The 16,554-nt window shown below is 47.8% G+C and overlaps 1 protein-coding gene across 2 annotated transcripts; it reads right to left on the reverse strand.

Moving 5' to 3' along the window:
* Positions 1–3,118: 3,118 nt before the first annotated feature.
* dbpb (D site albumin promoter binding protein b) lies at positions 3,119–11,739 on the reverse strand. Of its 2 annotated transcripts, XM_066712506.1 has the most exons (5): positions 10,269–11,739; positions 8,889–9,506; positions 5,902–6,185; positions 5,458–5,645; positions 3,119–3,790 (listed from the first exon to the last, which is right to left on the reverse strand). In XM_066712506.1, exons 1-5 carry the CDS (start codon positions 10,477–10,479, stop codon positions 3,769–3,771), a joined length of 1,323 nt encoding a protein of 440 aa, XP_066568603.1. In that variant the 5' UTR covers positions 10,480–11,739; the 3' UTR covers positions 3,119–3,768. The 2 variants fall into 2 exon arrangements, with proteins under 2 accessions (XP_066568603.1, XP_066568596.1); XM_066712499.1 differs by having other exon boundaries at positions 3,119–5,645.
* Between the last annotated feature and the right edge of the window lie 4,815 nt (positions 11,740–16,554).

A 16,554-nucleotide genomic window follows, 5' to 3' on the forward strand; every position in this document is an offset into this window, starting at 1 on the left:
GGCATGAAGCTCCCGTTCCACCACATCCCAAAGATGCTCTATTGGGTTGAGATCTGATGACTGTGGGGGCCAGTTTAGTACAGTGAACTCATTGTCATGTTCAAGAAACCAATTTGAAATGATTCGACCTTTGTGACATGGTGCATTATCCTGCTGGAAGTAGCCATCAGAGGATGGGTACATGGTGGTCGTAAAGGGATGGACATGGTCAGAAACAATGCTCAGGTAGGCCGTGGCATTTAAACGATGCCCAATTGGCACTAAGGGGCCTAAAGTGTGCCAAGAAAACATCCCCCACACCATTACACCACCACCACCAGCCTGCACAGTGGTAACAAGGCATGATGGATCCATGTTCTCATTCTGTTTACGCCAAATTCTGACTCTACCATCTGAATGTCTCAACAGAAATCGAGACTCATCAGACCAGGCAACATTTTTCCAGTCTTCAACTGTCCAATTTTGGTGAGCTTGTGCAAATTGTAGCCTCTTTTTCCTATTTGTAGTGGAGATGAGTGGTACCCGGTGGGGTCTTCTGCTGTTGTAGCCCATCCGCCTCAAGGTTGTACGTGTTGTGGCTTCACAAATGCTTTTCTGCATACCTCGGTTGTAACGAGCGGTTATTTCAGTCAAAGTTGCTCTTCTATCAGCTTGAATCAGTCGGCCCATTCTCCTCTGACCTCTAGCATCAACAAGGCATTTTCGCCCACAGGACTGCCGCATACTGGATGTTTTTCCCTTTTCACACCATTCTTTGTAAACCCTAGAAATGGTTGTGCGTGAAAATCCCAGTAACTGAGCAGATTGTGAAATACTCAGACCGGCCCGTCTGGCACCAACAACCATGCCACCCTCAAAATTGCTTAAATCACCTTTCTTTCCCATTCAGACATTCAGTTTGGAGTTCAGGAGATTGTCTTGACCAGGACCACACCCCTAAATGCATTGAAGCAACTGCCATGTGATTGGTTGGTTAGATAATTGCATTAATGAGAAATTGAACAGGTGTTCCTAATAATCCTTTAGGTGAGTGTATGCTTCAATGTTTGGGCACGTTGCTGTATTCACCTTTGGCTCCACCAGTGACACCAAGATCACCAAACTGGTTAAAATCACCAGGTGGCGCTCAGAGAACTGTAGTTAATCCACTGGACGGGTCACCAGACTCACCGAGAGAAAGAGCCACTGAGACTTAACATAAACATAAGCATCAGTCCCACCGATCACAACATGAGTTGTATTTAGTCGTGTGTGATATCAAACCATTTCAAGCCCAAGTTCTCAGCTGTGTTCGAGGCTCTGATGTGAGGGTGTCTGTAGAGTATTGAGTACAACTGCAGCCTCAGAGGCAGTCTGTTCAGGGGTCTCAGAGAGTCTGTGTTTGAGGCTCTGATGTGAGGCCTCTGTTCAGGGGTCTCAGGTAGCACTTTTCCACCGACAAAGAGCTGGTGCTGGTGCCGGAGCCGGTGCTCGGCCTGGGAAGCAGCTGATCTTTTTGGGAACCGGCCCGCTTTTCCACCGGTTTTGGAACCGAACGCTGACGTCACTGGAAGTGGGCGTTCCCAAGCACGGAGTAGAAGAGAAACACAGCGATAATAATCAGCACCGAGGCGACTGCGTCTTTAAACCCTGTTTAACATCACAATCAAACTCATTCCGCGTCTACACAGCACAGATACACTGTAAAAAACTAAACAAAAAAACGCGGGATTGGCTATTTCAGACACTTTTACTGTATTGAATAAAATACAAGTTAGAGTTAACACGCATTCGTCACCGCGCACACAGTTCACATTTTCATTCATTTTGTGGCGTATTTTTACTTTTATTCTTGTTTAATAAACAATGACTATAGGCTATCCTATTGATTATGGATGTGGCTGTTTTGTGGGTGTTTGCGGCGCAGTCCTGGGCAGATCAATAACCTGTAAATGATCTCAGGTGATGTTAATGGTTTGATGGGAAATTGTGCTGATTGATGAAGTCTGGGATGATGGTCCCAAATCACTGTTGCATTGTCGCTGTTTCCAGACACACAGCGATGCTCTTATGTTTTGAAAGTCGCCCTGGATAAGAGTGTCTGCTAACAAATACATAATAATAATAATAATAATAATAATAATAATAATAATAATAATAATAATAATAATAATCCATTGTCAGCACTGCTGACTCAGTCGCCTCTCATTGCTGCCATTTGCCAACAACTAACTAGTCATTGACTGTGAGACATATTGTCTCTGTAGTGTCTCTGACAGGCCGCTGTTCGCTGCTGATTTCGCTCATTTTTAATCAACTCTCTCCTCACTGCTCGCGTCTCTGCCGGCATTTTAAATATGGCGGCTGCACTCCGGCAAATCACTTTCTGTGACGACTTTACCCGCCCCCCGGCTCCTGACGTCACTGGTTCGTAGGTTCCAGACCAGCAAGTTTTTGGTGCCAGAAAAAGTGGCTCCGTGCGGCACCGAGCCAGTTCTTTTGCAGTAGAAAAGCAAAAAATGGTTCCAAATTAGGCACCGGCTCCGAACTGGCACCGGCTCCTTGTCGGTGGAAAAGCGCTAAGGGAGTCTGTGTTTGAGGCTCTGATGTGAGGGGTCTGTTCAGGGGTCTCAGGGAGACTGTGTTTGAGGCTCTGATGTGAGAGGTCTGTTCAGGGGTCTCAGGGAGACTGTGTTTGAGGCTCTGATGTGAGAGGTCTGTTCAGGGGTCTCAGGGAGACTGTGTTTGAGGCTCTGATGTGAGAGGTCTGTTCAGGGGTCTCAGGGAGACTGTGTTTGAGGCTCTGATGTGAGGGGGTCTGTAGGCGCTGCTCTCATCAGGAGGAGTCTCGTCTCAGTGTGGCTGCTGCCGCTACAGTTTCCTCTGCCAACTTGGCACTATAGTTACTCACCAGACTGGGATTTCAATCCATCAGCAGCTGATGTGCCTCCGACTCACAGAGGAGTCAGCGGCGGTGATTAAAACAACACACTCTTATAGCAATTGTACAAGTAGACAAGAAGAAATTAACAAAACCAATGATGATCATAATAATAATAATAATAATAATAATAATAATAATAATAATAATAATACAACTAAAGCTACAACAAAAATGGCGCCCCAGACACGATGTATATCAGTGAGAAAAAGGAAAACTCCTTTATTTTAGAAATTCACAGCCAACTACATTCCCCCAGCATCCCTTGCAGGAAAAGTACAAGTGCCCAGAGCAGCTGGGCTGGGTGGGCTCATGGGTAATGCAGTTCTCTATCCCACCCAGGATCAGAAGTCACAGTATAGCAGAGGGCCCACCACCACTGCTGCACAGCCCCCCCCCCAATATGACAACATCCCCCACAATCCTTTGTGGTGGTCTTGGGGGGAAGGGTAGAGTGTCCAGTCAGTGTGGGTAGCACAAATGACGAAGCAGAGGCTCATGGGAATTGTAGTGCATTGGAACTGTGACAAAGGTGCAGTTCTCTGTGTTGAAACAACTGGAGCCCCATTTCCCACAATCCCAAGGGGCGGGGTTGTAGCAGTGGTCCCATCCATTGGAGGCCAGAGAGGCTCATGGGTAGTGTAGCAGACCTACATCCTGTCAACGTCCGACTCATTGTCCTTGTCACCCCCCCCCTCCACCACCAGATACACAGAACAGGACTACATCTCCCACAATGCACTGGGGCGGTGCTGCAGTCAGGGACGGTGGTGCCGGCAGTGAAGAGGCTCTTGGGAAGTGTAGTATTTCTTTTTTAATTATTGAAATAGAGGGAGGTAAGGAAAGTCCTATCTGAGGCCACTGTATGTCCTAAAGTATAAAGATACAGTTGCCAAAAAATCATTACAAATTATATATATATGTAATAATATTAACCATAACAACGACAATAATAATCTGAATCATAATAATAATACTACTACTAATAATAATAATATTAATAATAATAATAATAATAATAATAATATTAAGAACAATGATACAAGTTACACAGAAACATTATCACTATTAAACTATTCCTGCCTTCATCGATGAGGTAACAACAATGTGTCTGTCTGTCTGTCTGTCTGTCTGTCTGTGTGTCTGTCTGTGTTTCTGTGTCTGTCCGTCTGTGTCTGTGACTGTGTGTCTGTCTGTGTCTGTCTGTCTGTGTCTGTGTGTCTGTCTGTGTGTCTGTGTCTGTGTCTGTCTGTCTATGTCTGTCTGTGTGTCTGTGTCTGTCTGTGTGTCTGTGTCTGTGTGTCTGTGTCTGTGTCTGTGTCTGTGTGTCTGTCTGTGTCTGTCTGTGTGTCTGTGTCTGTGTGTCTGTCTGTGTGTCTGTGTCTATCCGTCTGTGTCTGTGACTGTGTGTCTGTCTGTCTGTCTGTGTGTCTGTGTCTGTGTGTCTGTCTGTGTGTCTGTGTCTATCCGTCTGTGTCTGTGACTGTGTGTCTGTCTGTCTGTCTGTGTCTGTCTGTCTGTATCTGTCTGTGTGTCTGTGTCTGTCTGTCTGTGTCTATCCGTCTGTGTCTGTGACTGTGTGTCTGTCTGTCTGTCTGTCTGTGTCTGTCTGTCTGTATCTGTCTGTGTGTCTGTGTCTGTCTGTGTCTGTGTCTGTGTGTCTGTCTGTGTGTCTGTGTGTCTGTCTGTGTCTGTGTGTCTGTGTCTGTCTGTCTGTGTCTGTCTGTGTGTCTGTGTCTGTCTGTCTGTGTCTGTCTGTGTGTCTGTGTCTGTGTGTCTGTGTGTCTGTCTGTGTCTGTGTGTCATCTTACTATCCCAACAGAGACCGATGGACAGACAGACACACAGACAAAGAGAGAGAGAGAGAGAGAGGGAGGGAGAGGGGGAGAGCGGCAGACAGAGCGAAACAGACAGACACACTGACAGGGCGAAAGACTCCCTCTCTCCCTCTCCAGTCCCTCTCTACTTAAACGAGTCAATTAAGGGAAAAGTGAACAGAATGAATAAGTGCTCTATCTTCCGTTCGGTCTGTATAAGAAAAACACAACAAGATTTTCAATGATACATTTCTACAGGTTCTCAGGAAACTCTCCCCTCCCTCCTTCCCTCCTTTGCTCCCTCCCTCTCGTGGTCGCTCTCCCTCTCCCCACTTCTGCCAAAGATGTATGACATTTTATCACCCCCCCCTCCCCAGGATACAAAAATATACAAAAATATTTCCAAGACTGGGATTCTCTCTCCGGCCCTCTCCCACTCTCCCCCTCTCCCTCCCCGATACAAAAATATACAAAGTTCCCAGGTCACAATTACAGCTCTCTCTCTCACCCCTCACCCCCCCCCTTCCAGAGAAACAGCTGGACAGTCACACAGAGAGGGACGCACCCTTGTCCCTGCAACCGCTGCCAATCGGAGTCCCGGCGCCTGCCTCCGCCCCCCCCGCTGTCTCTGAGCCCCGGCGGAGGGAGAGCGAGAGCGAGAGAGAGACAGCCAGCCCCCCGCGCCCTCCCCCTCACAGGGCCCCGTGCCTTGTCTCGTACTTGAGCAGCAGGTTGCGGCAGCGGCCCAGGTCCTTGCGGATGTCGGCCACCTCCTGGCGTAGCGCCGCGTTCTCACGCTCCAGGAAGGCGGCGCGCACCGAGATCTGGTTCTCCTTCAGCCGCCTGGCATCCCGGGAGCGCTTGGCCGCCTCGTTGTTCTTGTAGCGCCGAGACCAGTACTTCTCATCCTGCCGAGGGAGGGAGGGAGGGAGCTGGTTAGTGGAGAGTAAGAGGGTGTGAGGGTGTGAGTGTGTGAGTGTCTCTCTCTCCAGGCAGTTAGTTCATGTTAATGTTAATAAACTTAAAGACCTCTCCCTCTCTCTCTCCCTCTCTCTAACTATCACTCTCTCCCCCTCTCTCTCTCCTTCTCTCTCTTGCCCTTTCCCTCTCTCTCCCTTTCTCCCCCCCTCCCTCTCTCTCTTACTCTCTTGTGCTATCTCTCACCTTCTGCTCGTCGGGCACCAGCATCTTCCGCGCCTTCTTGATCATGGGCTGTGGCTTGAGTTCCTCGTCGCTGAAGCGGTGCCGCCGCGGGTCGAAGGCCTCCTGGCCCGGCACGCTGGACAGCGCCACATCTGCCGGGTCGGGGTCAAAGTTCACCATGACCTCACTGGCCCCCGGGGACCCGTCCAGGTGGGGTGGCGGGGCGCAAGCAGAGGAGGTAGACGAGGAGGAGGAGGAGGAAGAGGAGGATGAGGAGGAGGAGGAAGGGTCAGAAGCTTGAGCACCTGGGATTTACAGAGAGAGGAGAGAGGGGGTTAAGTATATATAAATATACAGCACACTAACACTGACTGACTGGACACTACAGTACATTAACACTGACTGACTGACTGGACACTACAGCACATTAACACTGACTGACTGGACACTACAGCACATTAACACTGACTGACTGGACACTACAGCACATTAACACTGACTGACTGGACACTACAGTACATTAACACTGACTGACTGACTGGACACTACAGTACATTAACACTGACTGACTGACTGGACACTACAGCACATTAACACTGACTGACTGGACACTACAGCACATTAACACTGACTGACTGGACACTACAGTACATTAACACTGACTGACTGACTGGACACTACAGCACATTAACACTGACTGACTGACTGGACACTACAGCACATTAACACGGACTGACTGGACACTACAGTACATTAACACTGACTGACTGGACACTACAGCACATTAACACTGACTGACTGACTGGACACTACAGCACATTAACACGGACTGACTGGACACTACAGCACATTAACACTGACTGACTGACTGGACACTACAGCACTTTAACACTGACTGACTGACTGGACACTACAGGACATTAACACTGACTGACTGACTGGACACTACAGCACATTAACACGGACTGACTGGACACTACAGTACATTAACACTGACTGACTGACTGGACACTACAGTACATTAACACTGACTGACTGGACACTACAGCACATTAACACTGACTGACTGGACACTACAGTACATTAACACTGACTGACTGACTGGACACTACAGGACATTAACACTGACTGACTGACTGGACAATACAGCACATTAACACTGACTGACTGGACACTATAGTACATTAACACTGACTGACTGGACACTACAGCACATTAACACTGACTGACTGGTTTGTAACTGTGTTATACTGCAGTTCAGGCTGTAATTACACCCTTTTTTCACCAGGGGGCAGAAGGACCCCACAATCCAATAGAATGTTAAATTCTCCAAAAGACTCTTGAATAGAAATCAAGTCATTTTATAGTTTACTCTCTCTCTCCCTCTGTGTCTCTCTCCTCTGGTAGTAGTGGTGGTGGTATCAATATCAGTAGTATGGTAATAGTAGTAGTTGTAGAAGTAATGGTAGGATAGTATTAGTTGTGATATTAGGTACACTGTGAGTAGCTGCAGCACTAGTTGTAGTCGTAGGAACAGTAGCAGATGCAATAGCCATAGTTACAGTAGTCCTAGTAGTAGCAGTAGTAGTAAAGTAGAAGTCTAAAATGTACACACTGCCCCCCCCCTCTTTCTTAGTGTCTTTTTCCATTAACACTGAATTAATTTTAACCACATAAACAGTGCATGAGTAAATTTGTACTTCAAATGAAATTATTTGCTTTAGGTTTAAACTATCTCCCTCCCTCCATCTCTCTATCTGTATCTGTCTCTCTCCACCCCCTCCTTCTCTCACTCCCTCTCTCCTGTATAAACACGTGACACAGTGCACATGTTGTGAGAGTGTGAGAGACAGGATTTGAAAAATCATCCAATCACAGACTCTCTTTCTCTCTCGCTCTCTCCACCACCCATCCAATCACAGTCCCTCTCTCTTGCTCTCAGTCTGAGTACAGTGTTAATGTACTGTAGTGTCCAGTCAGTCAGTGTTAATGTGCTGTAGTGTCCAGTCAGTCAGTCAGTGTTAATGTGCTGTAGTGTCCAGTCAGTCAGTCAGTGTTAATGTGCTGTAGTGTCCAGTCAGTCAGTCAGTGTTAATGTACTGTAGTGTCCAGTCAGTCAGTGTTAATGTGCTGTAGTGTCCAGTCAGTCAGTGTCAATGTGCTGTAGTGTCCAGTCAATCAGTGTTAATGTGCTGTAGTGTCCAGTCAGTCAGTGTCAATGTACTGTAGTGTCCAGTCAGTCAGCATTAATGTGCTGTAGTGTCCAGTCAGTCAGTCAGTGTTAATGTACTGTAGTGTCCAGTCAGTCAGTGTTAATGTGCTGTAGTGTCCAGTCAGTCAGTCAGTGTTAATGTGCTGTAGTGTCCAGTCAGTCAGTCAGTGTTAATGTGCTGTAGTGTCCAGTCAGTCAGTGTTAATGTACTGTAGTGTCCAGTCAGTCAGTGTTAATGTGCTGTAGTGTCCAGTCAGTCAGTCAGTGTTAATGTGCTGTAGTGTCCAGTCAGTCAGTCAGTGTTAATGTACTGTAGTGTCCAGTCAGTCAGTCAGTGTTAATGTGCTGTAGTGTCCAGTCAGTCAGTCAGTGTTAATGTACTGTAGTGTCCAGTCAGTCAGTGTTAATGTGCTGTAGTGTCCAGTCAGTCAGTGTTAATGTGCTGTAGTGTCCAGTCAGTCAGTGTTAATGTACTGTAGTGTCCAGTCAGTCAGTGTTAATGTGCTGTAGTGTCCAGTCAGTCAGTCAGTGTTAATGTGCTGTAGTGTCCAGTCAGTCAGTGTTAATGTGCTGTAGTGTCCAGTCAGTCAGTGTTAATGTGCTGTAGTGTCCAGTCAGTCAGTGTTAATGTACTGTAGTGTCCAGTCAGTCAGTCAGTGTTAATGTGCTGTAGTGTCCAGTCAGTCAGTGTTAATGTACTGTAGTGTCCAGTCTATGTCCCTCTCTCCCTTTCCCCACCCCCAAGCTCTCTCTCCGTCCCTCTCTCTCTCTGTCTCGCTCTCGCTCACTCTCTCACCTGTCAGCCCGCTCCCTCGCAGACACTCAGCTCCTCCCAGCATACCCTGGGGCGGGGGCAGCGGCAGTGGAGCAGTGGCCATCATGGCAGTCGCCCCGACGACATCCATCCCCATCGCCATGCTGATGGAGGAGGACGAGGAGGACGAGGAGGAAGAGGAGGAGGAGGAGGAGGAGGAGGAGCAGGGGGACGGGGAGGAGACCGACGTAGATGGCGGGGAGGAGGAGGAAGACGGGGAGGTGGAGAGCGGGGGCAGAGGTGGCGGGGGTGAGGGCGGGCACTGGGAGCTCTGGCTGGGCAGCTGGTTGGACTGGGAAGACGGGATCTGGGCCGAGGTGGAGCTGTTGGCCCCGCCCCCACTGCCATGAAGACAGCCCATGCCGTTCTCTGTCAGGAACTCCTCCAGGTCCATGTACTGCAGCTGGAACAGGCCCCCGTCACACGGCAGGGTCCGCTCCCAGAGCAGCGGGCCCAGGAAGGCAGACTGGGACGAGGGGCGCAGAGAGCAGCTCCCCCCCACCCCGCCCATGGCGCCCCCGCCCCCTCCCCCGCCCCCCCCTCCGCCGTTCCCACAGCTGAGAGAGCATTCATCATCAGAGTCCACAGACTTGTCTTTGTCTGGAGAGAGAGAGAGAGAGGGTGTTAATAAAGTCCATTAACACTGACTGACTGACTGGACACTACAGCACATTAACACTGACTGACTGACTGGACACTACAGTACATTAACACTGACTGACTGGACACTACAGCACATTAACACTGACTGACTGGACACTACAGCACATTAACACTGACTGACTGACGACACTACAGCACATTAACACTGACTGACTGGACACTACAGCACATTAACACTGACTGGATTCCGCACTGAGAGAATAAAGACACTGACAAAGTGTGGTGCAGTATAGCACAGTAGAGTGTAGTATTGTATAGTAAATTCTAGTACACTACAGTACAGCAGAATACTGTACAGGAAGTTACACCACACTGCAATACAGTGCAATACACTTCAGTACAGTAAACTATAGTACTGTACAGATACTGTACCATACCGTTCTACAGTATAGATTCACAGACACAGTGACACTCACTGACACACTGTTAAACTCATTCAAACAAACACACTGGCTGACACACTCATACACACTGACTGACACACACCACATACTCAAACACACTGACACACACACACATACTGACACACTCACTGACTGACACACACTGGCACACAATGATTGACTCACTCACACACTGACGGATACATTCACAAATTGAATGACACACTGATACAGACACACACAGGCACCGACTGACTCACTCGCACACTGCCTGACACACACACACACACACACACACACAGCTCCAGTCTCTCACCCTTCAGGTCTCCGCAGTCTTTCCCGCGATGGTCGCTCTTGATCGGCAGCTGCAGCAGCGACTTCAAGCTGGCCATAGAGCCCAGGTGCCCGCCTGACGGTGCCCCAACACCGGGGCCACCTGCTCCTCCTGCGCCGCCGCTGCCGCCGAACTGAGGACTCGCTCCGGACGGCAGGTCGGGGGTGACCAGCTGCGACATCTGGGTTGCCATGCAGATGCGGACGTCCAGTAGAGAGAGAGTGAGTGAGGAGTTCAGTCTATTATCGATCCGCTGCGATGGTCTAGCAACAATCCTCCAGTACTGATCAGCTCAACCCAGTACCGTCTCAACACAGTGCAGTCCGGTCCAGTACAGCTCTGGTGCCGCTCAGTCTTGCCGGCTCAGCGATACGGGCCTGGACTGCAGACGCTGCGACACAAGCCCAGCGTATTACTCTTATTAATGAGACTGTATTGCAGTTATACCGACGAGCTCTGAGCGCCTGTCTTGCTGTCGGGCGGGGGAGCAGCTAGACTGGAGCCCGGCGCGCACAGGGACACACGGGGACCATTGCCGGCCGGCAGCAGTAACCGGACCCCGGCCGTGCGCCCTGGGGGAGTCGGGCTGGAGAAGACGCACAGACAGTGGGCAGTCAGTGCACAGGCTGCTCTATTGCGTGTGTGTGTGTGTGTGCAACCTGGTTACCCAAATGTCGAGTTGATAGTGATCTCGCCTGCCTCCCCGGTGCTGTTTCCTTCTCTCTCCTCTCGCTCAGATCCTGCTAACTTCTGCGTCTCCTCCAAGCGCTCAGATGACACCTGGACAGTCGGCGATGGCGCTGTGCAATCTCCCCCAGAGAAATCACCTCTGCTGTTCTGGTTGGTTTGTTTGCGTTTGTGCAATTATTATATTATCGCTGCCGTATCTCCCCGATGCTCTGTATCCAGTCAGAGAGCGACTTTCCGCGATCGCTACAAGTCTCCCATTAAAAGAGAGATGTCAGTGTCAATGTCAGTGTCAATGTCCACACAGCGGACACGCCGGGGGGGATGCGCGTCGCAGGTGCCGTCCTCTTCTTGCACAAAAATAATAAATTGCATTAAATTCTAAAATGTGAATGGAAATTAAAAAATTTCAAGATCCCAAAACACAGAGACAGGCGCCGTTAGAGGATGCAGCGACGACAAATATATGAAAGTACTAATAGTTTTTCGTTTTTAAAAGGACACTAATTGTGAGCCGAATAGATCCCAAGTTTCCGTGTATTCCACGATAGCGCCGCTTGAATCCCCAGCTCGTCCGTATTTTCTCTTTTGGTGTTTAAGTAAAAGACAAATGACTGTTGCTGCTCTTGTGCGGCTGATTTCCTCTTCTGTTAATTATTATTCTGATAATTATTCTTATTAATTGTTTTCCTTTCAACCCACCGACGCGTCGCGAGCCCCCAGTTCACCAGTCGAGCTCAGTCTCGAGACAGCACAGTCAGCTGGAACGAACACGGGCCACCACTGTGACGTCATCGCTCACGGGCGGCCTGGCATATTCATGAGGCACACCCCCTCCCCGCCCCCCCTCCTGCTCTCTCTCCCTCCATCTGCACAGAACAGCAAACACGACTCTCTCCCTCTCACTGGACTGCACAGAGTCAGTCAGTGTTAATGTGCTGTAGTGTCCAGTCAGTCAGAGTCAATGTACTGTAGTGTCCAGTCAGTCAGTGTTAATGTGCTGTAGTGTCCAGTCAGTCAGTGTTAATGTGCTGTAGTGTCCAGTCAGTCAGTCAGTGTTAATGTGCTGTAGTGTCCAGTCAGTGTAAATGTGCTGTAGTGTCCAGTCAGTCAGTCAGTGTTAATGTGCTGTAGTGTCCAGTCAGTCAGTCAGTCAGTGTTAATGTGCTGTAGTGTCCAGTCAGTCAGTCAGTGTTAATGTGCTGTAGTGTCCAGTCAGTCAGTGTTAATGTGCTGTAGTGTCCAGTCAGTCAGTCAGTGTTAATGTGCTGTAGTGTCCAGTCAGTCAGTCAGTCAGTGTTAATGTGCTGTAGTGTCCAGTCAGTCAGTCAGTGTTAATGTGCTGTAGTGTCCAGTCAGTCAGTGTTAATGTACTGTAGTGTCCAGTCAGTCAGTGTTAATGTGCTGTAGTGTCCAGTCAGTCAGTCAGTGTTAATGTACTGTAGTGTCCAGTCAGTCAGTATTAATGTGCTGTAGTGTCCAGTCAGTCAGTGTTAATGTGCTGTAGTGTCCAGTCAGTCAGTGTTAATGTGCTGTAGTGTCCAGTCAGTCAGTCAGTGTTAATGTGCTGTAGTGTTCAGTCAGTCAGTGTTAATGTGCTGTAGTGTCCAGTCAGTCAGTGTTAATGTACTGTATATGTGTGTTTGTATGTGTGTGTGCATGTGTATCTGTATAAAAAAAGCGTGACAGAGAGAGATTAATGTTTATAAACATTATTATTATTATTATTATTATTCATTCTATAAATCATTAACACTTGTATCTCCTTTGGCCTTACATTACATATGACATGCAAGTGAAGCACACTGAAATTAAACTAATATGTTAAATGTATGTATATTTTTGTTGTAACTGGCTGTTACTGTAAAACAGGCCAAAGCTCAAGCTGCCTCCCTCTCGCTCACAGTCACAGATACGCCCACTCTCCGAACAGCCCCTTCTGCCCGCCTCCTGCCTTACCTCTCAGCCAATCAGCGTGCTGAACGCTACGGGGAGCCCCGCCCCTCCCGCCGCTCCGCGTGCCTTTAACCCTTCGGTGGCCACGTGCGCCAGACTCACCCCCCCGGAGCACGTGGCCAGGAGCCGGAATGAGGGAATCACAACAGTATAATCATCATATTAATAATCATCATAATAATATTGATAATCATAGTAATCATAACAACAAGTAACCTGTATTATCTTTGTGTTTTTTTTATTGTTATTATGATTAATAGAATTTAGTGGATACAGTACATTAACACTGACTGTTACTACAGCCCCCTGTTGTAACAGCAGTACTCTACTGCACTGTTACTACAGCCCCCTATTGTAACAGCACTACTCTACTGCACTGTTACTACAGCCCCCTATTGTAACAGCACTACACTACTGCACTGTTACTACAGACCCCTATTGTTACAGCACTATTCTACTGCACTGTTACTACAGCCCCCTATTGTAACAGCACTACACTACTGCACTGTTACTACAGACCCCTATTGTTACAGCACTATTCTACTGCACTGTTACTACAGCCCCCTATTGTAACAGCACTATTCTACTGCACTGTTACTACAGACCCCTATTGTAGCAGCACTATTCTACTGCACTGTTACTACAGACCCCTATTGTAACAGCACTATTCTACTGCACTGTTACTACAGCCCCCAATTGTTACAGCACTACTCTACTGCACTGTTACTACAGCCCCCAATTGTAACAGCACTACTCTACTGCACTGTTACTACAGACCCCTATTGTAACAGCACTATTATACTGCACTGTTACTACAGCCCCCAATTGAAACAGCACTACTCTACTGCACTGTTACTACAGCCCCCTATTGTAACAGCAGTATTATACTGCACTGTTACTACAGTCCCCTATTGTAACAGCACTATTCTACTGCACTGTTACTACAGCCCCCTATTGTAACAGCACTATTCTACTGCACTGTTAGTACAGCCCCCTATTGTAACAGCACTATTCTACTACACTGTTACTACAGACCCCTATTGTAACAGCACTACTCTACTGCACAGTTACTACAGACCCCTATTGTAACAGCACTATTCTACTGCACTGTTACTACAGACCCCAATTAAAACAGCACTACTCTACTGCACTGTTACTACAGCCCCCAATTGTTACAGCACTACTCTACTGCACTGTTACTACAGCCCCCTATTGTAACAGCAGTATTCTACTGCACTGTTACTACAGCCCCCTATTGTAACAGCACTACTCTACTGCACTGTTACTACAGCCCCCTATTGTAACAGCAGTATTCTACTGCACTGTTACTACAGCCCCCTATTGTTATAGCACTATTCTACTGCACTGTTACTACAGCCCCCAATTGAAACAGCACTACTCTACTGCACTGTTACTACAGCCCCCAATTGTTACAGCACTACTCTACTGCACTGTTACTACAGCCCCCTATTGTAACAGCAGTACTCTACTGCACTGTTACTACAGACCCCTATTGTAACAGCACTATTCTACTGCACTGTTACTACAGCCCCCTATTGTAACAGCACTACTCTACAGCACTGTTACTACAGCCCCCTATTGTAACAGCACTACTCTACTGCACTGTTACTACAGACCCCTATTGTAGCAGCACTACTCTACTGCACTGTTACTACAGACCCCTATTGTAACAGCACTACTCTACTGCACTGTTACTACAGACCCCTATTGTAACAGCACTATTCTACTGCACTGTTACTATAGCCCCCAATTGTTACAGCACTACTCTACTGCACTGTTACTACAGACCCCTATTGTAACAGCACTATTCTACTGCACTGTTACTACAGCCCCCAATTGAAACAGCACTACTCTACTGCACTGTTACTACAGACCCCTATTGTAACAGCACTACTCTACTGCACTGTTACTACAGACCCCTATTGTAACAGCACTATTCTACTGCACTGTTACTACAGCCCCCTATTGTAACAGCAGTATTCTACTGCACTGTTACTACAGCCCCCTATTGTAACAGCACTATTCTACTGCACTGTTACTACAGCCCCCTATTGTAACAGCACTACTCTACTGCACTGTTACTACAGCCCCCTATTGTTATAGCACTACTCTACTGCACTGTTACTACAGCCCCCTATTGTAACAGCACTACTCTACTGCACTGTTACTACAGCCCCCTATTGTAACAGCACTACTCTGCTGCACTGTTACTACAGCCCCCTATTGTAACAGCACTACTCTACTGCACTGTTACTACAGCCCCCAATTGAAACAGCACTACTCTACTGCACTGTTACTACAGCCCCCAATTGTTACAGCACTACTCTACTGCACTGTTAATACAGACCCCTATTGTAACAGCACTATTCTACTGCACTGTTACTACAGCCCCCAATTGAAACAGCACTACTCTACTGCACTGTTACTACAGCCCCCTATTGTAACAGCAGTATTCTACTGCACTGCTACTACAGCCCCCTATTGTAACAGCAGTATTCTACTGCACTGTTACTACAGCCCCCTATTGTAACAGCACTATTCTACTGCACTGTTAGTACAGCCCCGTATTGTAACAGCAGTATTCTACTGCACTGTTACTACAGCCCCCTATTGTTATAGCACTACTCTACTGCACTGTTACTACAGCCCCCAATTGTTACAGCACTACTCTACTGCACTGTTACTACAGCCCCCTATTGTAACAGCACTACTCTGCTGCACTGTTACTACAGCCCCCTATTGTAACAGCACTACTCTACTGCACTGTTACTACAGCCCCCAATTGAAACAGCACTACTCTACTGCACTGTTACTACAGCCCCCAATTGTTACAGCACTACTCTACTGCACTGTTAATACAGACCCCTATTGTAACAGCACTATTCTACTGCACTGTTACTACAGCCCCCAATTGAAACAGCACTACTCTACTGCACTGTTACTACAGCCCCCTATTGTAACAGCAGTATTCTACTGCACTGCTACTACAGCCCCCTATTGTAACAGCAGTATTCTACTGCACTGTTACTACAGCCCCCTATTGTAACAGCACTATTCTACTGCACTGTTAGTACAGCCCCGTATTGTAACAGCAGTATTCTACTGCACTGTTACTACAGCCCCCAATTGAAACAGCACTACTCTACGGCACTGTTACTACAGCCCCCAATTGTTACAGCACTACTCTACTGCACTGTTACTACAGACCCCTATTGTAACAGCACTATTCTACTGCACTGTTACTACAGCCCCCAATTGAAACAGCACTACTCTACTGCACTGTTACTACAGCCCCCTATTGTAACAGCAGTATTCTACTGCACTGTTACTACAGCCCCCTATTGTAACAGCACTACTCTACTGCACTGTTACTACAGCCCCCTATTGTAACAGCACTATTCTACTGCACTGTTACTATAGCCCCCAATTGTTACAGCACTATTCTACTGCACTGTTACTACAGCCCCCAATTGAAACAGCACTACTCTACTGCACTGTTACTACAGACCCCAATTGTTACAGCACTACTCTACTGCACTGTTACTACAGCCCCCTATTGTAACAGCAGTACTCTACTGCACTGTTACTACAGACCCCTATTGTA

Source organism: Amia ocellicauda, chromosome 1, assembly GCF_036373705.1.
Source record: "Amia ocellicauda isolate fAmiCal2 chromosome 1, fAmiCal2.hap1, whole genome shotgun sequence".
NCBI lineage: Eukaryota > Metazoa > Chordata > Actinopteri > Amiiformes > Amiidae > Amia > Amia ocellicauda.

Bases quoted from the DNA above. Each gene is read 5' to 3' on its own strand.
- dbpb (XM_066712499.1), bottom strand. From the start codon at position 10,479: ATGGCAACCCAGATGTCGCAGCTGGTCACCCCCGACCTGCCGTCCGGA. The intron at 6,186-8,888 runs GTGAGAGAGTGA...TGTAAATCCCAG, and splicing joins GCGAGGGAGCGGGCTGACAG to GTGCTCAAGCTTCTGACCCT. The intron at 5,646-5,901 runs GTGAGAGATAGC...CTCCCTCGGCAG, and splicing joins TGGTGCCCGACGAGCAGAAG to GATGAGAAGTACTGGTCTCG.